The sequence below is a fragment of the Lolium rigidum genome, chromosome 2, assembly GCF_022539505.1.
Source record: "Lolium rigidum isolate FL_2022 chromosome 2, APGP_CSIRO_Lrig_0.1, whole genome shotgun sequence".
Lineage (NCBI taxonomy): Eukaryota > Viridiplantae > Streptophyta > Magnoliopsida > Poales > Poaceae > Lolium > Lolium rigidum.
Window position 1 is genome coordinate 40,762,021 of NC_061509.1, and position 26,824 is coordinate 40,788,844.

At 47.2% G+C, this 26,824-nt stretch overlaps 3 protein-coding genes and 1 long non-coding RNA gene across 5 annotated transcripts; 3 read left to right on the top strand and 1 right to left on the bottom strand.

Annotated features, from left to right (window-relative positions):
* Window positions 1-1,307: 1,307 nt before the first annotated feature.
* On the top strand, window positions 1,308-5,137 carry LOC124686294. The gene is made up of 9 exons (XR_006997777.1): window positions 1,308-1,347; window positions 1,427-1,548; window positions 2,288-2,417; window positions 2,532-2,643; window positions 3,091-3,161; window positions 3,303-3,400; window positions 4,280-4,367; window positions 4,446-4,690; window positions 4,883-5,137. It is a non-coding gene; the product is annotated as an uncharacterized LOC124686294 (long non-coding RNA).
* A 2,140-nt stretch (window positions 5,138-7,277) lies between these two features.
* LOC124689570 (DEAD-box ATP-dependent RNA helicase 35A-like) lies at window positions 7,278-11,988 on the top strand. Its single transcript, XM_047223080.1, has 3 exons — window positions 7,278-7,412; window positions 8,162-9,096; window positions 10,996-11,988. Exons 1-3 carry the CDS (start codon window positions 7,278-7,280, stop codon window positions 11,858-11,860), a joined length of 1,935 nt encoding a protein of 644 aa, XP_047079036.1. The 3' UTR covers window positions 11,861-11,988.
* Window positions 11,989-15,539: 3,551 nt separating this feature from the next.
* LOC124691630 (pre-mRNA-splicing factor ATP-dependent RNA helicase DEAH7-like) lies at window positions 15,540-19,907 on the top strand. Of its 2 annotated transcripts, XR_006999037.1 has the most exons (3): window positions 15,540-18,310; window positions 19,300-19,545; window positions 19,823-19,907. XR_006999037.1 is itself a non-coding variant. In XM_047224917.1 (2 exons), the coding sequence occupies exon 1, from the start codon at window positions 15,551-15,553 to the stop codon at window positions 18,308-18,310; it is 2,760 nt and encodes a 919-aa protein (XP_047080873.1). In that variant the 5' UTR covers window positions 15,540-15,550; the 3' UTR covers window positions 19,300-19,639. The 2 variants fall into 2 exon arrangements, 1 of the variants encoding a protein (XP_047080873.1); XM_047224917.1 differs by lacking the exon at window positions 19,823-19,907 and having other exon boundaries at window positions 19,300-19,639.
* Window positions 19,908-21,937: 2,030 nt separating this feature from the next.
* On the bottom strand, window positions 21,938-25,216 carry LOC124689571 (putative F-box/kelch-repeat protein At3g17280). Its single transcript, XM_047223081.1, has 3 exons — window positions 24,106-25,216; window positions 23,156-23,254; window positions 21,938-22,105 (listed from the first exon to the last, which is right to left on the bottom strand). The coding sequence occupies exons 1-2, from the start codon at window positions 25,214-25,216 to the stop codon at window positions 23,199-23,201; spliced, it is 1,167 nt and encodes a 388-aa protein (XP_047079037.1). The 3' UTR covers window positions 21,938-22,105; window positions 23,156-23,198.
* Window positions 25,217-26,824: the final 1,608 nt, after the last annotated feature.

Consider the following 26,824-nt stretch of genomic DNA (forward strand, 5'->3'; position numbering starts at 1 on the left):
CTCAAACCCTACTAGCCAAGGAGAGGAAACCGCGCCAAGCAGGACCAACTCCCGCGCAGCTGGCCCACCCAGCCCGTGGCTGCCTAGATGGATCCCAGACCTAGGCCCGCCACCGCCACCCATGTCCATTGCTGTCCTGGCAACTTGACGCCAGCGCCACCGCCGACCAGATAGACAAGCCGCGTCGATGCGCCGCCAGGCTCCGGTGACACCCCTCGCCGGCCGGAGGAAGCAACACCGCCACCAGGGAAGGCCGCCCGCGAGGCCCTCACCAGGCACGAGCCGAAGGAAATCCGCCGCCACCAGCGCCGCGCGGGCTTTGCCCGGCGGCTCTCACCGACGACGGCAGTGGGGGAAGAAGGAGCGGAGGTCTGAGGCGGGGAAGGGTGAGGGGGCGCCCCTGTCGCTGTGGGGCGACGAGAGAGGAGAGCAGCTAGTGACTTTGTGCCACCTGGATTTTTCGGGAACATCAACCATCGCCGCACCATGTTCCGGCAAACCAAGACACACATGCTCAAACCGTCACACAACAAGAATGATCTCGACAACGTGATTCCATTCAGGCGATAAATCGCTTGACACGCCGATCACAACCCCGCGATATCAACATCTACTTCTTCGCTCTAGTTTTTCCGATCTCGGTAAGGGACATGTACACATTTTTTTATCAAAGAAAAGATAAGAGAGATGTACACATATATGCATGTACTTGTAGAGAACGTGCCTATGAATGCATGTAGTGTGTCTGATTTAATCAAGTCGGTAGTAGTAGCCCTAGCGAAATAAATTCCCGCGCAGGATTTGGCCTCACGCGCCAAACGAAATTATTTGGTATTTGGGCTGTTTTGAGCGCAGGATTAACGAATTTGGTTTTGGGCCGAGGCGTAAAGTCCAATAGTGCAGGATTATTTCTTCTCGTCTCCCTGTTCCATTCAGCGACGCGATCCCCTCATTTCTCCTACCCAACGAAATCAAGATCGAACGCCGCCGCCGCCGCTCTTCCCCGTCGCCGGCCACCTTCCCTCCGCCGCTCCCTTCTCCATCAGGCCAAACTCGACCCGATCCCCACGCACAAGATCGACCTCCGCCGCCATGGCCTCGCGAAGTAGAGAGGCGGAACCCCCATGGACCGCTCTGCGTCGCGGCGGCTCGTTCGCCGGCGCGCTTGTGCGGTGGTAGGACGGCGCGCAGCGCTCCGTCGAACTTGCTGCTCGCGTCTCGCGCGTGCCTGACGGGTGCTCCTTCACGCCGGCGAGGTGTTGCAGGCCGTCCGGACGCGGCGGCGCAGCTCCGCTGTTCCGCGCTCCGTGGCCTCGCCGCGCCCTGCTCCGGGGCGTCGCCGTGCAGGTATGGCATCCAAACCCTAATCTTAATCCTTTTTGCCCCCAAATTCAGTTTTCTTGACTGGAAAATTGTTTCCCTGCAGATAAGCAGCAGTAGGAACGAGGCGTTCGTTCTAGTACTAGGTGCCGCCTGTACAGGAGCTTCTCCGGCCAGGAGTCGATCACATCCGTTGGTGCTACCTTGAGAGGGGCTGCAAGTTTTCAGGTATGGGAAGCTCTTACTCGCGACTTGGGAAGCTGTATACTGGCGACAGTGACGAGCATATCAATTTGATATGGATTAATGGGGGCTAGATAGGATCAAACTGCAATTTGGTTGGTCTGCTACATAAGGAAATTAAGTACAGTCTCTCCTCCACGTAATCTCCATCCCCACTCACGATAGTATCCATGTCAAATTTGGTTTCATGCATCAGGTTTATGTGATATGCATCTCTGTGCATCATAAAGAGTGGGCTGGTTGCATGCATCAGGTATTATGAACCATGAGTGCCAACAAAAAGATCAATGCGGGTATCCAGAATTTAGAAAGGAGTATCTTAATAAAAGAAGTTAGCTCACCTGCTATTGCTGAACATGGACAAGGGAAAATAACTTTGTTTCCAGCCTTGCTCTAAACATTGACTCGTGATGTGCAGAATTAGCTAGTCTGAGCTGCTCGAGATGCATGAATACATAGTGGTATTGCTGCCCATTAGCTCTTCATTGCAGATTAATAGAACAAATTCGAACTACTACATGTTTATATGAAACTGAATCAAGTTTTGAGATCATTTTCCACTGATGTCTATTTTATTCTATTTCGGAAAGTGTTGCGCCATTTTAATGCATGAATTGGTTCATAATTGTTTGGCAGTAGTAATTTGTCTTCAGTGGATCATTCAAATTTCTTCTGGATTTATTTCACAAGCACTCATAATTTCTTCTGTACTCACTTTATGCAGGAAGTAACAAGGCAAGAGGCATTGGAGCTGCACAAAGACACTTGAGTCTTGTCTGTAATTTGGAGTTGTACAAGGGCACCCGATAATTTGGCTATCAAGTACTTGTTATCTTTAAGATCTTGTGATAAGTGTATGTCCTCTGCACAATGACCATGGTGCATTCAATTGATAAATTAGTTTTTTCCCTAGTAGTTTAATTGTACTTGTTTCTTTTCTAATATGCAATCTTCTTCCAATATGTTAGGTGCATAAGAGTATGTGGGAAGGCTGCTGTTGGGCAAGCCGTGGCGGCGTGTGTTCAGCGCGCCGCAACCGCGCTGGTGGTGCTATGTCGTTTTCTGCTACAATTCTCTCAGGTGAGGGACACCCGTTCACCCACCTCTGGTTCCTGGTTTGTTGTGCTGTGGATCTGCACGTGCTTGCATAAGCTTTTGGAATTTGCATCCTGATGCGTGCTAACAGCTCCCAGATCAGTAGAGAGCTTTAGGTGAAAAGTTCAGATTTTTAGGTTTCAATTTCAGTGTGAGCTAGTACATGTACATCCAGATAAGTTTTAGTTTTGGTTTGATGTAATATTGACTGATGATGTGCAAGATTAACTAGTCTGAGCTGTCAAGATGCATGCCACCGACGGTTGCAAGAGCCATCGGCTTATTGGGTCTTGGTTTCTTTTTGCGTTGAATCTTGATATTCAGACAGTATACTGTGGATGTGACTTTGTACTTGAACTATTGCTTTGTTTTATTGCATTCTTTGTGCAATCGCAGTGACTAGCTGTTGATAAGTTTTCTATGGTGCAACAGTTGAAGGAATCTGGAAGACCTGGAGCGGTGGCCTTCTTCTTCCACTCCATGTTGTGTCCAGGTAGATTCTGGTAAGTGGTAAGTGTACATGCTGTGCATACAAACCATGGTGCATTCCGTTGATAAAATGTATTTGTTTTTCCCATAATAGCTTAATTGTACTCGTTTGTTTTCTAATATGCAATCTTTTTATAATATGTGAGGTGCATCAGAGTATGTGAGGCTGCTGCTCTATAGACCGTGACGGCGAGTTAACGGTGTCGCAACCGCAGTGGTGGTGCCATCACGGCAGCGCCTAAAACTCTGTCAGGTGATTCCTTGAGTCAATGCGTTGGGTCTGGCCATCAAGCCGTTTGACATTTAATTATTTGTGGTTCTTTTCTAGGTACTGAATGCCGCTGGTTATATAGATTATATGGTGCTAGTTTTTATTTACCTCTAATGTCTAAAATTAGTAATGATGGTGTTGCTGTCATGTTCGTCGAGTTGGCCATGAAGCTGAGTTGTCGATATTAGCATTTTTAGCATTGTTAACTCAGAAAGGCCTCGGTAGAGGATTTTCTTGCTCTGCTCTGCCACTTGAACATGATTTGTATTCATATGCTCCACCGTGCCGTTTAACTGGTGCTAGCATGCTTGAGAATAACAGGTGATGCCTGTTGATATTAGTTTCCTAATTACAACAATTTTTTTTTTGGAAAAGCATCGAGACACGGCAGTATTTTCGCATTACAACATTTTTTTCAGTTCTGCATATATATGTACACGGTACACAACATATCTTATGCTGCTCAAAGCATCATCTTGATGATTTCATTATGACAATATAATAGCTGATTCGTGTACATGATAGTGTATTAGTGCTCTCGCTGCGTTGATGCACTTAGTATATATGCCACCAGATTTTTTAGATGCCACGTGCGTGCTCTTTCTTGCATTTGTGTAACCTTCCTGTACAAAATATTGTATCTACCATGGTGGTTTTGTATAATGACGTGCATTGTTACTTTTTATCGACCTCACTGCCAGGATATTTGTTTAATTTGTTCCATCCTGGTGTGATAGTTAATATGACACAAAAGAGCCAAAATTAAGTTTTTTCATATGGTTTGTTGCTTTCTCAGTTTTACCTTCGGCAAGCATTATGATATGTGTGTCGTAATGAAGTTCTTGTGTTGCTGATATGCAGGTATACTTTCTTCTGACATTTCCCGTCGGAGGGATGTCATGTGCCAAGCAAAGTCACGGATGGGGAAGCCTGCTTGTTGTATTACCAGGTTTGTAAAACTGGGTTTGTGCACTTCTGTTTCTCCCTTTTCTTGATTATCTCATTGCTTTTGTGTTCTGAATTGAAGGTTGCTCTATTCTATGGAGGTGTTCACATAAAGAATCCCTAAGGATTTATTTTGCTGCCATCACTGTGGTGGGCACACCTGGAAGGATTCTAGCTCTAGCTAGAGAGAAGGACCTTTCTTTGAAGAATGTGAAGCATTTCAATCTTGATGAGTGTGATAAGATGATAGAGTCACTTGGTATATGAGAATACTTCAAAAAGAAGAATGCGAACCAGTGGCTGAGGGCCATCACTTGGAACGAAGTGGTATGATGCATGTTATGTTGTATGTAACTTGCATGCTGCTGTGCATCAGATTTGCCTCGTTTTTTCGAAAAAGATCAGCTTTGCCTCGTATTGTCCGGTGATGCGTAGATTTTCGTTGATTATATGTTTGTGTCACATGGGCTGTGTTGTATGCACCATTCTCTTAATTGAAGTATGGTATTTGCTGTGCAGGTTTGGATGTCCAAAAAACAGGCAAGGTCTTGCCAAAATTTTGAGTACACCCGTGGTAATTAATCTTGGTGCGGTAGTCAGGAAGCATGAACCAGAAAGACATCTTGTCATGTGTAGTGCTGCTTTTCGGTCCTTGTAATATTCGGTAGTACTCGACGCTGTAAAATCTATTTCTGGAATGCTCCAGGCTTGGGTAGTTGCAACAATTTGGTAATTGTGCACGTGTGTGATGTTTGTTCCTAGCTCGTGCTTGTCTTTGGGTTTGATAAATGGTTGGATGGTGTGCTGTACAAACATTTATTCTACTGTTATATATTGTTTGATCTGCAGTCTGGATGTTGCAAAATAGGAAAGATGATGGCAAAATTTTGAGCATTATGGCTGATTAAATTTGCATCGACTTATTAGCTTAGTTTCTTTATCGTAATTCACTTTATAGTTTTTTGTGTCTCAACAAATGGAGCAGGTCGATCAGATGAGAAGGTTCATTGGTTTTGGGAGGATGAATTATTAAGGGAATTATTTGTGCATACAGACGCAGCCTTGCTACACATAGCGGGAAATAAGGGAATTAAATTAATTGGATTGATTGGGATTTAAAAACTAGTTTCCAATTGCAGCGTTCGTTTTGGGATGCGCGGTAATCTCCACTAATCTAGCTGAAACGTTTCCCTAAAAAAAAGTGTTGAAACGGTATACAGAATTAGTCCTCGCGCGATATAGTACCAGGTCAGGTTGGGAAGGCAGCGTATTTTCAGCAAACAAAACAATTTTTTTAAGAGAAAAAAAAAGTCGCAGGCAGAAGAGAACGCCCAGTATGACGCCCGCCGGCCCATTTTCATGTCAGCGCGCTTACACTGTCGGATTGTTTTGTTCCAACTTATACTAGTATTAACTTGAAATCGGCCATCAATGCACTCCTATTATAAATCTGAATACCTGCACATATAATTGTGCCAGGTAGAAGATCAGTATGGTAAAGCTCAAAACTTTTGACTTTTCTTCTTGTTGTATTCAGGGGAAGACGACGAAGTTGGTAGACCCCACTTTGAGACTGAAAATACAAGATTCACTATTTTGGATGCACTGGTATTTCTGTTTCACATATTGCAGATATACTTATTAGTTCTTCTCTTCTTCCACGACATTGTTCTGGTTTTCTGAATTTATAAGCATTGTGACGGCCACACTATTGTTTGGGCTCTGCATAACTATAGCTTCTTATGTTCCTGCTGATTATGTTGTGGTAATGACTAAGAAATCTACATTGTGAACCTCAAAAACATATGCTACTGTTGTTAAATAGGATTAATGTACAATTCAAAGGACCTGTTTACACTCATACATGAGCACTATACTGTTCTTGTTTGTATGCACTTTACTCCCCTTTGCCGTGCTCTTGGCCATGAATATATATGCTGCTTCACATTTTTTGAATTTGTAAGGATGAGGCCGGCATTGATCGTGTCCCCCTAACGACATGCATGAGGTCAAGCTGCTCGCCCGATTTCTATGACCTTGTCGACATCGGCACCGAAAGGTCATCAGACTCGTCGGCGCAACTCTCCGAGCCCACGTCTTCACGATCGATTCCCTCGTGATGACGTTGGTCCAGGCATTCTGCATCGTCGACTTACAGGTGGATCTCTACAGCAGACGAATGGTGCGGCTGTTGGGAGGGTGCTGCCATTCTCGGCTTCGTCGTCCTCTCCTCAACCATGTGCCCGCTGTGTCGCATTTGTCTGCGTGTATCCCTAAGCTAATATTGGAGCATCTCCAACAGAGGCACGATATAGGGGCGCGCTAAAACGGCTTTTGCAGTGCGCTGCATCCTCGTATAGTGTGTGGCGCAGGTTTCTCCTCCACCTGGTGTCGACGAGAACTGATCGGCCAAGCGGTCGTTGTTGTCGGAGATGGTATGCGGACCGGCTATCTGCGCCTCGATGAAGGCACACCTCGCCGCCTTGTCGGCCCTCCGGAAGAGGCGGTCCTCCTTGGCGGCCTTCTGCCCCGCCTTGCGCGTGGCGAAGTGTTTCTTCTTCGCGGCACGTCCTCGGGGAAGCGGGCAATCCAGAAGAGGCATGCACGCTCGTCTCGCTCGTCGATGAGGAGGCGGCGCTGCTCGTCCTAAGGTTCATCGATGAGAAGACGTCGTGGAAGTTCATCGACTGGCGCGGGCGTCCGAGCTGCCAGGCCACGGCGGTGTACGTGCGTGCCGCCTCGTGCGCGGTCTCGAACATGCTGTGGCCGATGCGCTCGTCGCCGGTCCGGATCTCCGCGTAGAAGGTTCCGTTGGGGTGCTCGTGGTACCCTGAGCTCGAACGGCGTCTCGGCGGCATGGCGGTGGCGCGAGAGCAGGAGCGGAAGCTGTGGCGAAGGGGAAAGGAGCGCTTAAATGCCAGATGGTTGGAGGGACGTGTGCGTGCTCAGTGGCGGCGGGCGAAAGAAAGCGCGCGTCGTCGCTTTTAACGCGAGCGGTACTGGCCCATTTAGTGTTGGAGTTGATGTTAGGTTCAAATTGTATATTAGGGTATTATTATTATTATTATTATGTGCTATTTGTTTGAAAATTCAGAGAGATTAGATAAGGTAGTAGTGTCATATTTTGAAGACTTTTTAAGTAAGTAATTAAATGGAAAAGTAGGACTTTTGTTTGTTCCATCGGGAGGGCAACGAGCTGGCATGGAAACCATCTTGTTTTCCCAGCTACTCGTACGCGCGTTGTTGTTGTTGTGTACGTGCGAGCGAGCGACGGGATAATAAGAAGAGAAAACCCAAGCAAGTGAAGCAACTCCTCCTCCTTAATTACGGTATCTCTGCAAATCCTCAGTTTCAGCAAATGAAGAAAAAGTACTACTCCCGTCGCTCGCTCGCACACTGTAACGTAGGAAGGATTAATTGCGAGCGGGGGGCGATGGAAGAAATGAAATGATTTCTTTTTTTTTATTCGTGGGATGAGACGGAGGATTAATTGCGAGAGCGGGACCGGGACAAATTAATTAACCTTTGTTTCTTTCTTTATTCGGTTCGAGTGTTGTACGCGCAGGATGGACTCCTCCTTTAATTCTCCGCGTGGCATACTCACGATGATGGATCGCCTTCTTTTCTTTCTTTCTCGGCGGGCGCGCCTGAGCATGCTGGCTGGCACGATATCGAATTCCACCCCCGCGCTGAGTTCGTCTTCTTCACAGCCTCGGACTCATCTAAGCGCCGTACATCCTCTCTTTGTCTCCCGCTGCGTCCCCGACGAATCCCACACCTTCCGAACCCTAACCCCAGTCCATCATGGCCCCCGCCGCTGCCGCTGTCTCCGTCGCCGACGACGAGGACGACTACATCCCCGTCTCCAAGCGCAGAGCCACGGATGCCCTTCGTTTCCGCCTCTCCAACTCCAAACCCGCCGCCCCCGCGCCCCTCTCGCCGCCTCCACCCTCACCGACCGACAACAAGGCCAGCCTCCTCGCCACGCACGCGCAGCTCAAGCACTCCGCCCCGGAGCTCACCGCCACGGAGCGCCTCATCCAGCAGGAGAAGGAGCTGCTCGAGGACCTCACCTCCACCGCCAAGCCTCTCCTGCCCGTGGGGCAGGCCGCCAGGGGCATCACCTACACCGCACCGCTCCGCACGGGCTGGAAGCCGCCGCTCCGTCTCCGCCGCATGCCGCGCGCAGACGCCGACGAGCTCCGCCGCAGGTGGCACATCCTCGTCGACGGCGACGACGTGCCGCCGCCCGCCCGCTGCTTCCGCGACGACCTCAGGCTCCCGGACCCCGTCCTGCGCGTGCTCCGCGACAAGGGCATCGTGCGGCCCACGCCCATCCAGGTGCAGGGGCTCCCCGTCGCGCTCTCCGGCCGCGACATGATCGGCATCGCCTTCACCGGGTCCGGGAAGACGCTCGTCTTCGTGCTGCCGCTCGTCATGCTCGCGCTGCAGGAGGAGACGCTCATGCCCGTTGTGCCCGGGGAGGGCCCGTTCGGGATGGTCATCTGCCCGTCCAGGGAGCTCGCCAAGCAGACGTACGATGTCATCGAGACGTTCCTCGCTCCCCTCAGGCAGGCTGGCTTCCCGGAGATTCGGCCGATGCTCTGCATTGGGGGTGTAGACATGAGGACGCAGCTCGATGTGCTCAACAAGGGCGTGCATATTGTGGTTGCCACGCCTGGACGCCTCAAGGATCTTCTCGCAAAAAAGAAGATGAACCTCGACAATTGCAGGTATATATGCTGTACTTATATTTGTCTGCCTGTGTGCGATTCATCGATGTGGTGTTTTTTATTATACCTTAATTTGAGATATATAGCTCAATTTTGCCAGACTCATAGGTTCGTTTTTTCTTCTTAGCGCGTAGAGCTAGCCGGATAAAAAGTTTGAACTAATTCTTTGCTGTATGGCTAAATTGCTCATATGAAAGTACAACATGTTCTGTTTCTTTTTTCAAAAAGAATTGATACGCTCAAGAAAATACACATGTTGTCTTGATTATAATAACCGCTAAAACTTGTCATACATTAGTGTAGATGGATTGAGGAGTGTATTTTCATGTGTTAACTTATAGCAGATGGTTGCTGGCCAGTGCCTATAATTCTTCAGATAATGTGATATACAGTTGTACATCATAGTAGGGGTACGGTGACCACCACAGAATGTTGCTGATGGTGAGGGATGTAGGAGGAAGACTAGGTAGGGAAGAATTTAGATGTCACAAAAGACTATTTCATTGTTCTTCGTTAATGCCAATGAGGGCATCATTTTATAGAGGGCTCTCATAAGTCATAACAAACACTTCAAAGGTCCCAGATCAATCTCAATTTAAACGCGCCTAACTTAGGAGCAGTGAGCACTGAACTGTTGATGGCCGGGCAGCATGCTGATTAATTGGGAGGGATTTGGGAGTAGGATGAGACCAAAGGCTGGGTGGAGATGACTTCAGATTAGATAGAGACAGTTTTTTATTCTTCCTGTTCATGCTAACTATTACAACATGCATCGTTGTACAGAGGGTTCTCCTTGAAAACATATATAGGTAAGATCAATCTAAATATAAACTTGCCTAATCAATAGATCAAACAAATAATCCATACCATTGGAGATTAAATAAACTATTTAGGGAAGAACCTTCTTGATCCCATATGCAGACCCACCACTACAGTACGAACTACCAAAGGATATAAATTACGCGCATGATCGAACAATACACGTGAATGGTAATTTTTTGCATGCACAAGTATGTCACATATGCCTTATTCTCATCCTAGGTGTACCTCGTCACCAAAAGCATTGGTTGACTGATTGTACAACAGTGCAAGGGATGCACATAATAAGCAAATTAAGTTACCATTCTGATGCTATTGTTTGGAAGTAGTAATAAGCCTTCTGTTTCGTAAAACGTATGGTTTTGATTTACAAAGAAGGTGCATATAGGACTTTTGAGCAATCATGAATTCATGATACATTGGAAATGAGTATAGTTTTATGTGTTTATGACAACTTGTTTCTGTTATTTCCCTGACATATCTATGGTGCCAATTCAGTCAATGAAGTATTCACGTCTTAGTTCAGTCATCCATATTTGTATAGCTCAACCCTTACGATGTAGACTGCAATTTGCAAGCTATTATAACTACTAAATGTTAAGAAAGAGCACAGCTTCGGTGGAAGATGCATAATGCGTGAACATAAACTGTTTGCATATAATGTTGAATTTAACATGTTCTGTACTCGTCACGTATTCACCTTGGGTAGTGCAGTTTGCAGCCAGGCTATCTTTTATGTATTTACTAGGAATGTTCTATAAGTTGCTGATACACATACTTGTTAATATTGAACCATCTCCCTTACTTCCTCGTAAAATTCTCAGTAACATATATGTATAGATATGTTCGATAAATGATCAAAATGACGAGCTCTGAACCAAATATAGATTATGAAGTTTCACTGTCCAAGTACTGCAAAATATTTCCGCATTACTTAGGAGTTAACAGCTTGTTTTTTAATGAAAATGCTTTGGCATGTAATATGCTGTCGTATATTGGACAATTTAAACTAGCAGACTGTCTTTTAAAAGTAGTGCAGACAGTTTTCAAGTTCCTTAATAGGTTTCTTGATTTGCACAGGTATTTAACATTAGATGAAGCTGACAGGCTTGTTGATCTGGGATTTGAGGATGACATTCGGGAGGTTATTGACCATTTGAAGTCCCAAAGGCAGACTCTTCTTTTCTCTGCCACTATGCCCGAGAAGATTCAGAACTTTGCAAAGAGTGCCCTTGTGAAGCCGGTTACTGTCAATGTTGGAAGAGCTGGAGCAGCAAATCTCGATGTCATCCAAGAAGTTGAGTACGTCAAGGAAGAAGCCAGAATCATATACCTCCTCGAATGCCTCCAGAAGACTCCACCTCCTGTTCTTATATTTTGTGAAAACAAATCTGATGTCGACTACATCCATGAGTATCTTCTTCTGAAGGGTGTGGAAGCTGTTGCGATCCATGGAGGAAAAGATCAGGAGGAAAGGCAGAATGCTATCGAGTTCTTCAAGAGTGGAAAGAAGGATGTCTTGGTAGGTACTGATGTCGCCTCAAAGGGTCTCGATTTCCCTGATATTCAGCATGTGATCAACTACGACATGCCTGCCGAGATTGAGAACTATGTCCACAGGATCGGTCGAACGGGTCGATGTGGAAAAACTGGGGTAGCGACAACATTCATCAACAGGAACCAGACAGAGACCACGCTTCTTGACCTCAAGCACTTGCTCAAGGAAGCGAAGCAGAGAATACCACCAGTGCTTGCTGAGCTTGTCGACCCGCTGGCGGATGCTGAGGCTATTGCCCAGGAGAGTGGCGTTAAGGGATGTCAAACCTGTGGTGGCCTTGGGCATCGTATCGCCGATTGTCCAAAGCGGGAGCGGCAGAACTCCATGGCCATGGCTGCCTCCAGAAGAGATCAGTATGGTGGTGGAGGTTACCGAGGAGAAATGTGATGACCTTGTGTTTGTTTCTCTGTTTATGTATATATAGAAAAAAGGTTTAGTGATTACATTGTGTCAAATGAAGAATTATTCAAAAGAGAATTTGCTTCCACGTATCTAAAACAAAATGTCCTAGGGTTGTGGGATAAATGCCGCCTGCCTGTACATAGTGCAAGAAACAACGCATGGTGATACTGATAATTGGCATATTTACGCTGTCGGCAAGGTCTATATTATAGAACTATGGCATCCATAGACCATAGGGGTTGCGGCCGTCATCCTGAGATGACTGTAATTTGTCAAAAATTGTCTCCCGAACCCCTAAGCGCTAGGAAAGTGCATCCGAAGCAGCTTTGCATGTGGAACCGGTTCCCAAGCAAGGGCGTGTGTCGAGCTTCCCCTTCGATGCTACAGCTGACTGGGCTTTCTCCGCCACCTTTGGCCCAATATGAAGATCTCGATGACATGAATGACTAGGGCGATGACTTCGAGCGTGACCCCTCTTCAGAGAGTAGGCAGTCGTTCCTGGAGACTACCAAATCCAATATTTTTGAGCCGGCGACCAAAAAACCCTCCGCCGGCGATATTAAGCGCCCCAGTGACAATATAGTCACTCCAGGGACTAAATCTAGTCTAAATTAGGCCCCTACTATCCAATGTAGATCCAAGTTGCATGTATTTTGCCCCTAGTATTGTAAATTACGAATGAATTCAGCTTGATCGGATGAAATCGAGTGCAATCGCGAGTTTCGATTTCCGCGACGTTTGATTTCCGCGTTTTTGGTTCACGTTTTCGGTTTCGTTCAGCGTCGTGACTAAATCCGCTCGCAATTTGGTTTTCGGGAGACTCGAACTCACTTTTTCGGTTCGGAAACATAGAGGCTCTGCTAGAGATGCTCTTAGGAGTGTGAGGCCGTGAGATGAGGAAAGAGAAGGGTGAGATGACGGCGAGCCTCCGCCGCCACCCTGACTCGCCGGTGGCGACGCCGCTCGAAGTCGACGACTTGCTCGACCAGATCCTCCTTCGCATGTCCCCACTGCCTTCATCCATCCCGCGCGCCTCTTGAGTTTGATTTGGAGAGGAACATCTTCTATGCAACCCTTTGCTTAGTCTTTGCCCCCTCCCCACCTCCCATAATGTTGCCTTGAATGGCAGGCTTCCTTTCATGGTGCAAGTTTTGCTTGATGCTGTGGGAATAAAAAGAATGACAGTCATTTTGGACCAATTTGCGGACCATTCAATAAAATGATGCACGACCCTCCTGCTTGAGTCATATAGTGCATGGATTTTATCCAATTCGTTCTGTTCGTGACTAGCTAGGTTAGTAGGTTGTATATTTCTGAGAGGAGCTCTGCTATACACACGACAACTTCTGTCCGATACCCGATCTTTTGATAGCAGCAAGCTTTGCTTCACGCGGTTGGACTCTGCCTGCTCTTTCACTTATACGGAGTATCTAGTATTAAAATTCAAGCCCACCTAAATACTTCGCTATCACCCTCCGGCTAAATAAATGGTATCATCCTTGTGCTATAAGGGCATATCCAGCGGCGCGATGCAAACGACGTTGAGTGATCGTTTGCGTCCACCGGGCCGAAAAATGCGTCTGGTACCACCTTGAGCGGGGCGACGCAAAGTAACCGGACCGTCCGCGGCGACGTAAACCTGGCCCAAATATGCGCCTTGGATGCCGTCTCTGCGGACGCTACGCGGACGCGCAAAGTGTCCGCTCGCGTCTGGCGGACATTTCGTTTGGCCCGCCCGTCTTCTCCGTCAGTACTAGCGTCGAGGCGTTGCTTCGGAAGTCTGCGGCCGCGTAAATAGCGATGCCTCGCGTGGCGCGCGGGCGTCGCCTACCTCTGCACACGAAGTAATGGCGATGCCACGCGTGCCGCGGCCGTCGCCCTGCCTCCGATCTATATAAACAGGGGCATATGTTTATGTGCAACTTGGCTTATGATCTTCTGGTTGTGCTTTGACATGGGGACGGCGGCCTCAGAAGGTGGGGACGGCGGCCTCAAAAGGTGGGGACGATGGCCTCAGAAGGTGGTGATGGCAGGCTATGCAGGGCGCGACAACTATGTAGAGGCTGGGTTAACAGTCGACCATGTTTGCTACGTCGACATCTTCCGCCATAGCGCGACCCCCTCCGTCGGGCGACTCCGTCCTCCGCATCGACCCTGACCCCGCCCATCATGGACTAGCCGACTCACCTTTCGCTGACTCGCCACGCTCGCAGGCTCACCTTCCGCGGACCCATCACGCTCGGGGAGTCACGTGTCACGGACTTGCCATGCTGGTGGACTCGCCTTTTGTTGACTCGCTACGCTCGGGGACTCACCCGTTGCGGTGTATATATGCTACCGACTAATGCCGCGCAACTCCACTGCGTCGACTTTTACTAATTAATTGGATAACTTTGCTTCTTAATCAATGGAAAGGTAGACCTTTTGTCTCGTTAAAAAAAAGTGGGTTGGAGCTTGAGTCGTGGGACAGGGCACTCGGCAGAGGGTTTATTAGGCCTATGGTACGGTTAGTTCCACCAAGAAAAAGAACAAGTAGCGCTGTGGGAAGCTATCGGACAGAGATCGTATGGATTTTATCGTGTGTGAAGCGATTCCGTTCTAAGAGGTATGTATGTTAGCTAGAGACCAGGTGTTTCTGCTTTCTTAGTCCACGAGCCCCTCAGGTGCCCATGTTCTATCAGTGAGTACTCAGACCAGATGTATCCAAATTTCTAGTACTCCGTATTAGAAGTTGAAGGTTTGTGCCACTATACTAAAATTACATATTGTTGCTCTATGTTTCAAATGTTTGCCATTGTCTAATATTGCTGAGATGATCCAACTCGAAGCTTTTGACACAATTTACACAATGCTGAATTTAATGTTTCCTGTCCGAAGAAATTTGGGCTTATTGATTGCAAATTTCCAGTGAGACAAATCCCATGATCGGCAACACTCCGAACGTTTCTTTGTTGAGCTTTAGTCCGAACGTTTCTGAAGAAAAACCAGAGACGAGTCCGAATCGGTAACACTCTAGCCAAGTCAATATAACCCAACCGGTTCCTCTCCCCAATCCCAACCCACTTCACCGAGCCGGAGCAACTCGCCGTCGTCGCCCGCGTTCGCCGCCGGGGCGACTCGCCGTTGTCGCCCTCACATCAGTCGGCCCGGACGCGATTGCCTTTTTTCCCTAGGCTGCTTGGATCCGCTTGCTGCCGAGGACAACCGAATCCCTCTCTCCTTCGTCCAGATCGGTCCCCTCAGATGGCGACCGTCTACCGAGGGCGGCGGCAGCTGGAGGACGACGACGGCGCGATGCAGGGTCTGATCCTGCCGGGGAGACACGAGCGTCGGCCGAGGAGTTCCACCGCTGCTTCTGCAGGTCTATACGACCTACCCGCAAAGAGGATGAGACGAGAGGAAACACAAGGGGACGGAGCGCCGGCCGCTGCATTTACCACCAGCAGGGCAGACCGTCGCGAGCATACACCGGGAAGAATCGGAGCCAGAGCTGGTCGCTCTGCACCATCCCCTTGGGACAACGTTTGTTCTTCTTTGCCTGCCCCTCTACGCCCTTCCGGCTCCTCCTCGAAATCAAAAGGATCTTCCTATTCCTCATGCAGGGACACCCAATCTCCTGACAGGAGGAGGCCCTCAGCAGCAGCAGCTGATGGAAATCCCAAGATCACCGAGGAGATGATGCAAGAGATGGATTATGACGCCGACCGCGCTTGGTACGACCGTGAAGAAGAACACGGCGCTGTATTCAGTGCTGACAATTGTCTTGGAGATGATGCTTCCTTTCGAATTAAGAAGACGGTAAAGCTGACTCGCCAAGATGGAACTCGGATGACTCTTGCTCAGACCAAAAGGCTGTCACATATCACCGCCGAGAATGCACGGTGGGAGGACAGCCAGCTGTGCAGATCCGGAGCCGTTCGAAGGACAGGGGTGCAGACAGAGTTCGATGATGAAAATGAGCGTAGAGTGACACTACTTGTTCGTGACACGAAACCCCCGTTCCTCGATGGTCGGGCCGTGTTATCAGAGCAAGCGGAGCCTGTGACGCCGCTCAAGGACCCGACGTCCGACATGGCTATCATCGCGCGCAGAGGTTCTCTTTTGGTCAAGGAGATCCGTGAGAAGCAGAGTATGAACAAGTCGAGACAGAGGTTCTGGGAGCTTGCTGGATCCAAGCTTGGTGATATTCTGGGTGTTGAGAAAACAACGGAACAGGTTGATACTGATACATCAGTTGGTGGTGGTTTTAAAGAGAATCTGAAATTTTCACAGCACATGAAGGAAAAAACAGAAGCCGTCAGTGATTTTGCAAAATCGAAATCTCTTGCTGAGCAGAGGCAATATCTTCCCATATACGCTGCCCGGGATGACCTTCTAGAGGTTGTGCGTGAGAACCAGGTGGTCGTGGTCATTGGCGAAACTGGTTCCGGGAAGACTACCCAGCTCACTCAGTATCTTCATGAGGATGGATACACCAGGACTGGCCTCGTCGGTTGCACACAACCAAGACGTGTGGCTGCCATGAGTGTCGCTCGGCGTGTCAGCGAAGAGATGGGAACTGCGCTTGGGGACGAAGTTGGATATGCTATCCGGTTTGAGGATGTCACGTGTCCTAACACGAAGATAAAGTACATGACAGACGGAGTGCTTCTCCGCGAAACATTGAAGGATGCTGACCTTGACAGATACCGGGTTATCATCATGGATGAGGCGCATGAGAGATCACTCAACACTGATATTTTGTTCGGTATACTGAGGAAGGTTGTTGCACGTCGACGGGATTTTAAGCTAATCGTCACGTCTGCAACACTAAATGCAGACAAGTTCTCGAAATTCTTTGGAGGCGCGCCTGTATTTCACATACCAGGCAGGACATTTCCAGTGAATATCTTGTTCAGCAAAACGCCTTGTGAAGACTATGTGGAAGCGGCAGTGAAGCAGGCCATGGCAATCCACATAACGAGTGGCCCTGGGGACATACTCATCTTCATGACTGGGCAGGAAGAGATTGAGGCTGCTTGCTATGCGCTTGCCGAGCGCATGGAGCAGCTAGTATCATCATCCACCAAGCCTGTACCCAATCTCTTAATCTTGCCCATCTATTCGCAGTTGCCCGCTGACTTGCAGGCCAAGATCTTTCAGAAGGCGCAAGAGGGCACTCGCAAATGCATCGTTGCTACCAACATCGCCGAGACGTCCCTAACAGTAGATGGTATTTTGTATGTCATTGATACTGGGTATGGAAAGATGAAGGTACACAATCCACGGATGGGCATGGACGCTCTTCAGGTGTTTCCATGTAGCCGAGCAGCGGCAGACCAGCGTGCGGGGCGTGCAGGAAGAACTGGTCCTGGCACATGCTACAGGCTGTTCACAGAATCAGCTTACCAGAATGAGATGCTCCTTAACCCCGTGCCAGAGATCCAAAGGACCAACCTTGGGAATGTGGTCCTTTTGCTGAAATCCCTCAATGTCGAAAATTTGCTAAATTTCGACTTCATGGACCCACCTCCCCAGGAGAATATCCTGAACTCCATGTACCAGCTCTGGCTCTTGGGCGCCTTGAACAATCTTGGTGGCCTTACAAGTCTAGGCCGTAAGATGGTGGAGTTCCCATTAGACCCAACCCTGGCAAAGATGCTTCTCATGGGGAAGGAGCTGGGGTGCCTTGAGGAAGTACTGACAATTGTGTCCATGCTCTCGGTGCCATCGGTATTCTTCCGGCCAAAAGATCGAGCAGAGGAGAGTGATGCCGCAAGGGAGAAGTTCTTTGTCCCGGAATCTGACCATCTGACACTCCTCAATGTATACAAGCAATGGGAGTTGAACCAATGCAGGGTAGACTGGTGCAGTGACCACTTCCTCCATGTCAAGGGTCTCCAGAAGGCTCGGGAAGTGAGGTCTCAGTTGCTGGACATACTAAATGCCCTGAGGATCCCGCTGACTCCATGCTGTATGGAATGGGACGTGGTGAGGAAGGCCATCTGCTCAGCATACTTCCAGAATTCCGCACAGCTGAAGGGCATTGGAGAGTACGTCAACTGTCAGAATGGGACTCCGTGCCATCTGCATCCCAGCAGCGCCCTCTACGGTCTCGGCTACACCCCCGAGTACGTCGTCTACCACGAGCTTGTCCTGACAGCCAAGGAGTATATGCAATGTGTCACTGCAGTTGACCCACAATGGCTGGCGAAGGTGGGTCCCATGTTGTTCTCTGTGAAGGAGGGCGACACCTCCTTCCTTGACCGCGGGAGGTGGCATGATGAGGAGAAGTCGACCATGGATGAGATGGAGAAGATGAGGCAGGAGCAAGTGGAGGCGGCAGGCAGAGAGAATGGGAGGCTGGAGAAGAGAGGCAAGCGGCAGCAGGTTGCTATGCCGGGACTGAAGAAAGGTTTGGCGTATATGAGGCCCAAAAGGAGGATGGGTTTGTAGGTAGGAAATGTTGAGTGGGTATGTTTGATGTGCTGATATAGTCTACCCTCTTAGTATGTACAGATGTGGGACACTCACAATAATGAATGCATTATGATTTTAATTCTAATGGATTTTGGTACTCCTCAACCTTACTTAATTTCTTAGTAAATAATGGTTGTAGAATCCTATTACTACTTCGCTTGTTTAGTTAAATTGTGAACCATTTTGGCAGTAACATTTATACCCTACATATCTCACCCGCAACTGTGGCATAAGAATTTCATTGTACGACATCAAGTGCTTTGTGTTACCTAGGTCTTCTAATTCTAATTTAGTGTGTGTCCTATTCTCAAAAGAAAATTAAGTTTGTCCTTTGAGAAGTTATTTGTACATTATCAAGAGAGCTTTCTGTTGTTTTCTCCATTATTCAGCTCGCTGCCTTTATGATGTTTCCGCATTACACATGCTTAAGTGAGTATGGTCTGATCATATGGACGCAGAAACATCATCTAATCGACACTTGGTAGGTTGTTGATCAGATTTAGATTGAGTTTCCTCTAAGACCCATTTACATGGAAAGAGTTTTCTCCAAGATCAGATTCACAAAACAATGAATATGTTTTGTTGCTGTATATATGAAGATTTATCTGATTATATGCTGCAACCTTATTTTGGAATTCAGATTGCCAGTTGAACCCTGAATTTTCTACAATTCAAGTTTCATGCCATCTCTTACCTAGGTTTGTACGGATTTATCTTATATGTTTCTTTTTCCATGATAGCTCATGGAACAACAAGGTCTCTGATAGCTCAATATTTCCTTTGGTTCACATTAAATAGGAGCAGGCTCAATTGTAAAATCTACTGCAACGATTTTGGTCTCAATATCTTGTATTGTTAGTTTCAACAAAAACGAACTCTAGTTTCTGAGTAAGCACAAGATAATATATGACGTCTATGTGCATTTATCTGTCTGCTTAATCAGATATATGATGCTACCCCTGCAGGCTTATGGAGTACGGGATGTCCAAGGATCCTCAACGGATTTGAATGCACAAACAGTGTCTGGGGAAGATGACAAGACCTTTGATGATACTGTTGATATTGATTTTGCATGATAAGTTAGGAAGAAGCTCGTATATGTTGAACTGCACCTGCCTCAGCCTGCTGTGCTGCAAGATTGAGTAGCAATGCTAGTTTGCTTCCGGGACATGTTTTTCTTCTTCTTTGATTGAGGTGTGGCGAAGGTTTCGGTAAGTTGGCTAACATTTAAATCCTAGTTCTTTTATTAGTTATTATCTTGAGATATAATTTGTTTCTCATTTTTTCCTTGCAAAAAGGACAAATAAATTTTGTTTGTTATGTATAACAGCCGAGATGAGGTTCACAGACTTCCACAGGCAAAATTACCCGTTATTGATTGTTGCTAGAATCACAGCCGTTGAACATCATAATCGACAAGCTAGCTCTTTAAGTATGTTTTTCTTCTGAAAATGCTGGTGTTAATTGTGGCTCCACTTCTTGTTGCAGTTTCGAATAAAGGCTGCAGCACCAGCTGAATCTGCATATCCCAACGCGAGAAATGGATTATCAGAACAAGAGAACAAATGCTTTTTTTCCCTTTGTGTGAAAAGAAAAAAATGCATAGGTACCATGATTGTTGATCAAGGAGGAGGAGAATAAACAGAGCAGATGCAACGCAATCGAATGGTCTTACCGGTTGGCACCTGCAACGAGCCGCAAGCCATCTTGCATGAGGTGGCGCCGATGGCGGTATGGTCTGCTCACCTGATCAGGCAGAGCCATGGCGGTTGGTTTTGCCTGCCCAGAGGGTTGGACAGGCCACTGGCAGCCACCTGCTACTGCTCTCCGACAGCATCAGGAGGAGCATGCCCTCTTCGTGAATCGTGATAGCTTCTTCTTCAGTGCCGAGCGAGGAGAGAAATGTTGTGGAGTTTGAGTTCTGAGGGTGAAACCAACATTTGACTCGTATAGTAATTTCACTATTTCCCAGCAAATTAAATGGCTACAGTTTCAAGTTGAGTGCCCTATATCCAGCTCTGCCACGGTATTCATTTTCTCAACAAAATGGGACGTTGTGTATTGCTGTCACTAGCGCCTCCTGCAAAAAATGATCATTAGATCTTTTTTTGTGTGCAAAACACAGAACGTAGACGCTCACACATATGCACATACACTAACCCTTTGAGAGCATGCATGCACATCCTACTCCTATGAGTACCTCTAAAAGACTGGTTAAAGAAACTTGATTTGATGGGTCTTGAGATTGATGAAGTCACCACAAATACCTTGCTGTCGACTTGAACGTCGTCTCCCACTGAAAAATATTTCACCTTTAATAAAACATCAAAGTGTCAAATCCAGGATTTAAACTCTGGTGGACTAGGGGTGCTAGTGCCCTCATAACCATCCAATCATGGGTTGATTCTCAATGATCATTGGATCTTAAATTGCTTGGAAAGGCACATGCTGTCATGTATCTTTATCAGACAAAACCTCTGGAATGTAGAAAGAAAACTGAATGCAGTTTTGATTAAAAAGATGTTGCTTATAATAAGGGTTGACAAATGATAATATTCATACCGGTCAACGCTATCGAAAGGAAATGTATTGTAGGATAAGATTGATGCCATTACCCGCAAAACAAAAAGATTGACGCCATTGTGGCGCAACGTGGAAGCCAACCCCAGGGAACGCGCGGCCCGAGGGCGCAACACATTCCCGAGGGCGTCCAGGTTGACATCGTACAACTTCTGACTGCAGGAAATTAAACCCCATCGGAAGTTTACCAAATTATCGGGGTTTTATAGAAGGCCAACAGAAAAAGCTCAGCCAGCGTGACCTATTTCAGAAATTCAATCTGGACGAGAGGGCGAGATGACCAGCCTCCCGTGTTCGCCGGCGGCGCCCCTGGAAGACGAGGACCTGCTCTCTGAGATCCTTCTCCGCCTCTCCCCGCAGCCTTCCTCCCTCCCGCGTGCCTCCCTCGTCTGCAAGCAATGGCGCGGCCTTGTCTCTAACCCTGGTTTCATCTGCCTCTTCCGCCTCCGCCACCACCGCAACTCTCCCCTACTCGGTTTCTTCATCAAGAAAGATGGCAGCCTGTCGTTCGTACTGTAGCGGGACTTTTGTTTCTTGGCGGTGGATGTATTGCTGTTGTTAGGCCCGAGATACTGTAGCGGGACTTTTGTTTCTTAGTTTTCTTTTTTTTTAGCTGTGTGCATCCGTAGTGCCATTAGAGTGGTGCGTTATTGCAGAGGTGGGTGTAATTGGTATCTTTTTTATATTAATATATTTCCTTTATCGAAAAAAAATCCACCACTACCATGATCGACGCTGGGTAGTTTCTCCCTAGTGATTGCATTCGAGTCTATCTATATGCACCAATCGGTTCCATTTTCATAAAAAGAAACATGCTTGCTTGGAAGGCATAAAAGGAAATGAACCACGTGGTTAACTGAGAGGGCCAACAATATGGAATTAATAGAAGCAAGTTTAGTCTCTCTTCATGCCAGTTGGAATAATGTCTACTGAAACCAGATAACATACACAAATTAGCTACTTCAGATGAGTTCACACTTCCTCTCAAAAAAAAAAAAGATGAGTTCACACTTCAAGGTCCACCAGGGCATGCTAATTCCTACGAGATCACTTCATCTTTGACCAGGGGATGATATAGAAAGGGTCAATTTCACAGGTTCCATACTTCCATGCAGCATACAGAATGAAATGGAAGAACATACAGAAAATAATCCATTTCTGCATCTCAGCCACCGGAAGTTAACTATATACCTGCGGAGCAAAAGATGCCATCAGTCAAACCGATTCCTAATATTCATTCATGGAAAGTATGTAAAACACCTCACAATTTTTGTATGATTCAACCGATAAATATTAGCTTCAAATTATCAAGATTGTGCCCAAAGGTCAAAAGCTTTGTCATCTAAGCATTAATGGAAAAAAAAACTAGCATTAGAAACAGGGAAAGGCAACATGAAGACAGTAAATCTGTAGTGGCAAACCTTCCAACTCCAAATGGTAGCACATTCTCAAGTTTTTGGCTAACTCTAGTTTCAGTAGAGGTTAAAAGTGGTTCAAATAACTCACTGGAACAACCTAGTTTATCAAATATGTTGAATTTTTCTTTATTATTATGGAAGTATAAGAGCATGGCGTAACAGAGCAGAAATGTACGAGATATATAGTCACTAGCAAATCAAATTCATGTTGTCAAGCCTGAAGTAAAGGTCGCATCATTGTTTTTTACTCTCCACTATAAAAACAAAACACTAGCACATACTTATGAAGAAAGCGATGTTTCAGTCATACCAACCTTATCATGTGTTCTGTATAAATTATTAAATATTCATAGTGACCAAAATGGAAGAAAATCAGACTGCACATAAACCATAAAAACATCCAACATGTAGTTTGAATCATACAAACTATACTGGAGGTTATCTGACTTAATCATAAATAGAGATATGCTGAGAAAATATTTAACCTATCCTCCTAGCTTAACATAATTGTACAACAATAAGCGAGAACTAGGTATTACAAAGATCCTGAATGAGCAACAATATGAAATGTGTTTCCCTAAATAAGCAATAAAATGAAGTGGCAAGTCGATATTAATAATGGAAGTTCGAAGCCAAATGCGCACGAGTTTTAAGTTATCAATTATTTTGCATTGAGGGAACATCAAACACATGATCCTCAAACTTGAACTCATAAGCACAGAAAAAAAACCCAGATGTATTGAAGCATCCAGAAAAGGTAAAAGAAAAATAGCATAAGAGGAAAGGAACACATTTCATTCTGCTACCACCGATAGATAGTTACCTGCTTGATCAATACATCACAATAGCATGTCCATCTTGACAAATCATTTTATGTTTTTTGGAAGTTCAGCTCCATCATGCGCACCACCAATGCTGTTGTCTACAAACATAAGAAGTCAAGGAACCAATAAGATTCCAACGAAAAGCCAAATAGACACCAGGGGGGCATAAATGAGATATCAAAATAAACACATAGCTGTAATTCCATATAAAACCAATTGAATCTTGGTGGGACAATAAGAATAGATAACAAAACCATATCTACTACTATTGAATACAAATACAAATAATATTACAGTGTATACTCTCTTCAGTTTAATTATATAGTATATAAATATACTCGCCTATCTCATAAAATGAACAATGATGCACAACAATTAGCAGATCTGAAGGGAGAAGTTACCTTAAATTAATCTTAAGCATGTCCATGCCATCTCGGATAAAATAAAATACACTCATACTAATAAATTCTACAAATAAAAGTGATCATGGACTATTTATATTTGGAAAAATGTAGCCTGAATACTGCAAAATGGAAATGCCACATACAGCAGGACTCTTCTAAAGGTCAAGAGTTACAGTGTAAATATCACACCATCGGTATTGAAATGTGAATTGGTTCAATCAAGTTTGTAATGTAGCTGTCTTCAGTTTCCAACCATTGAGTACCTCATCATGAGAAACATCTAAGCTGCAGTTATGCACTAACACTAGCTATATTATATAATTCTTGAATATGTCAAGAGACAGGCGACAATCAAATTTAGTTCCATCAATGTACAAATAATTTGCATGTATACCTCAAAAATATTTTTCTATCAATCATTGTATTCTGTTTTATACTAGGCACACCCATAGATTAAACAGCCAAAGTGTTGGTTACCTTAGACTTGAACTATATAATTCGAAACTAGTAATAAGAGAGTATCAGATAACTTGGTCTAGTTATACCTGCAGTATAGACAACTTCAAATGGATAAAAGCCATGCCAATTGTTGTAGTCGAAAACTTTCTTGAACTGCAATGATTCCAGCTGGACCGCGAATACGCCAGTCGATGTCCGTAATAACACCACATTATTGTTCTCAGCAAACCCGAGGATGAATGGGTGCTCTGTCGCCCATTCTAAAAGTAGCTTGTCCAGTGCAATAGTTCTTTCCAGCAGCCACGAACTAACACCATCACAATCCATCTTCCTCTTCCATAATTGGGCGCTGAATTTTGACAGGATGAGGAAACCAAGGCCACCATCTTCTAACAAGATAACCGAAATATTGCCAACGCCTTCCCACCAGTGAATCTCATCCCCTGGCACAGGTATCAAAGATAGGCTCTGCGTATCCAAATCGAATTCAAGAATTCCGTAGATTTCCCCACTAATCAACCAATAAAGGGAATCCCCAGCCATCACAGCGGGGTTGTATTGATTAACACTAGGATCATCAGGCGGAAGCTGTACTGTGATGAGATTACCCCATACGCCGGTCTCGGACGAGTAAACGGAGGCGACGGCCTTTCGGCGGTGCAAGTCGCTGTTTCCTACCAAGACCACCTGGAAGTGCTGGATGTCTCCGGCAGCGGCAGGGCGAAGCACCGCGGCGCTGATCCAGCTGTCATCCGCGTCGAACGCTGGAGGAATGCCCAGGCGGTGCTGGCCGCCGGTGATGGGGTCCCACACCAGGAGCTGGTTCTTGGGCGAGAGGATGAGCGCGAGGCCATGGCGGCACCCGAGGGGCCGGAAGCTGTCACCGGCGTGGATGGGGACGGAGAAGCGGGATGGCGGGATGCGATTGGGCGCGTCCAGGGTAGAAGTGAAGTGGATGTCGTCAAAGAATTTGACGAAGCAGCCGAGGAGGGGAGGGTTGCGGCGGTGGTGTGAGCGGAAGCGGCTGCAGAAGCGGGGGTCGGAGGCGAGGCTACGCCAGCGCTTGGAGACGGCGGAGGCGCGGGGGAGGGACGAGGGCTGCGGCGGGAGGCGGAGGAGGATCTCGGAGAGCAGGTCGTCGTCCTCCAGCGGCGGCGCCGCCGGCGAGCTCGTTGTCTCGGCCTCGTCGCTGCTCATGCCTGCAGTGGGTTGGTGGAGGTGGAAATGAGGTGGAGGCCCAATATTATTGAGAATATAGTAGGGGAAATCACGTTGAGGTTCCGAGCCCAGGATGTTTTTGGGCCCAACGATGTTGAAGCAAATTCTTCTGCTAAAGAAAGAATCAAATTCTTGTTCTCATAATGTTCTAGTAGCCTTCAAAACGGAGAATTTCGGTGTAATCATCCCACGGATTGACAGTTCTTGACTCAACGTATTGCCGCAGCATCACCTCCTGTCATCCATCACTTTCGCTTGCCACACACTCCACCTCCTTGTCAATTGTCATCCGCCTTAGAGCATCTCCAGTCGCGTCCCCCAAAACATCTCCCAAAGATATTTTGGGTGCGCCGGACCAAAAAACGTTCACAGCCGCGTCCCTCAAAGCTGTTTTTTTGTCTGGTGCGCCCCAATACGGTGCCCGGCGTCCGAGCCCGTCCCCGCCCCACAGGGGACGCACCGGGACGCCGGACGCACCGAAAAGCGAGGCGGGAAATGGCGGGGCCGACCTGTCAGCGGCACAATTGAATTTTAACCTAACCGCCACCTACCTCGCGACGGAAGTTATTGGCGCGCAGCGACGGTGCAGTTCCCGCAGAGGCGCAGCGAAGCGTCTCGTCGCCGCCTAGCTCTTCGTGCCGGCGTTAATGAGCGCCACCGCTCCCCCGCCTCCCTCCGGCCTATAAAAAAAAGGCCGCCTCTCATCGTCCCTCTCACACACAAACCCTAGCGCCTCTCTCCCCAACCCTAGCCGCCACCATCTCAAGAGTCGACGCCATGGCCGGTAGAGGCGGAGGCCGAGCTCGCGGCCGTGGTCGTGGCCACGGCCGCGGCAGAGCTGCACGCTCGCCGTCGCATGTGACGCCGTCGTCGTCCTCATCGTCGGACAGGCGGGACGAGGAAGGGCCCGTGCTGTTCGAGTCCATCGTCGTCCTCAAGGGCGACCCACACGGAATCCAGAGGCTTCCGGATGACTTCGTCGCCGACGACTAGCGCCCGGGCTCGCTGCATCTGCGCGAGGATGGCTGCCACTGCTGCCGGTGGGTCGTCGACGTGATCTACGACGCGCGCGGCAACATGTAACTCCACATCGGCTGGGAGAAGTTCGCGCGTTACCACCGCCTCGAAGCCGGCTTCATGCTCGTGTTCTCCTACTTCGGCGACAGGGACGTGAGCGTCAAGGTGTTCGACGAGACGCGTTGTCTCCAGAACTACCACGGCGATAGCACCGAGGAGGATGATGACTGAAGAGTGTTGTTTCTTCGCAGCGAAAAAATGGACGAAGGTTTCTGGATGTTCTTCATCGGAAGAACCAACAGGGGCGCCCTCACCAGCTGGATTTTCCAGTTTGGGTGACTGGGTGTGCCCTCGAGTGTTCTTTCTTGGCAGCGAACACACGAAACCTTCGATGTTCGGCTTAGTTAGGTTTAGTTTTTTTGCAATCTTTTATATTTGTGTCAACCGTGTTTCAAACTATGTATTAGTTTGTGGAAAATCATGTGCCAAACTATATCTTCATGTAAACCACGTTCCCAATTATGTATTAGTTTATGGAATATTTCTTCTCTTTATTGAAATAAAAATACA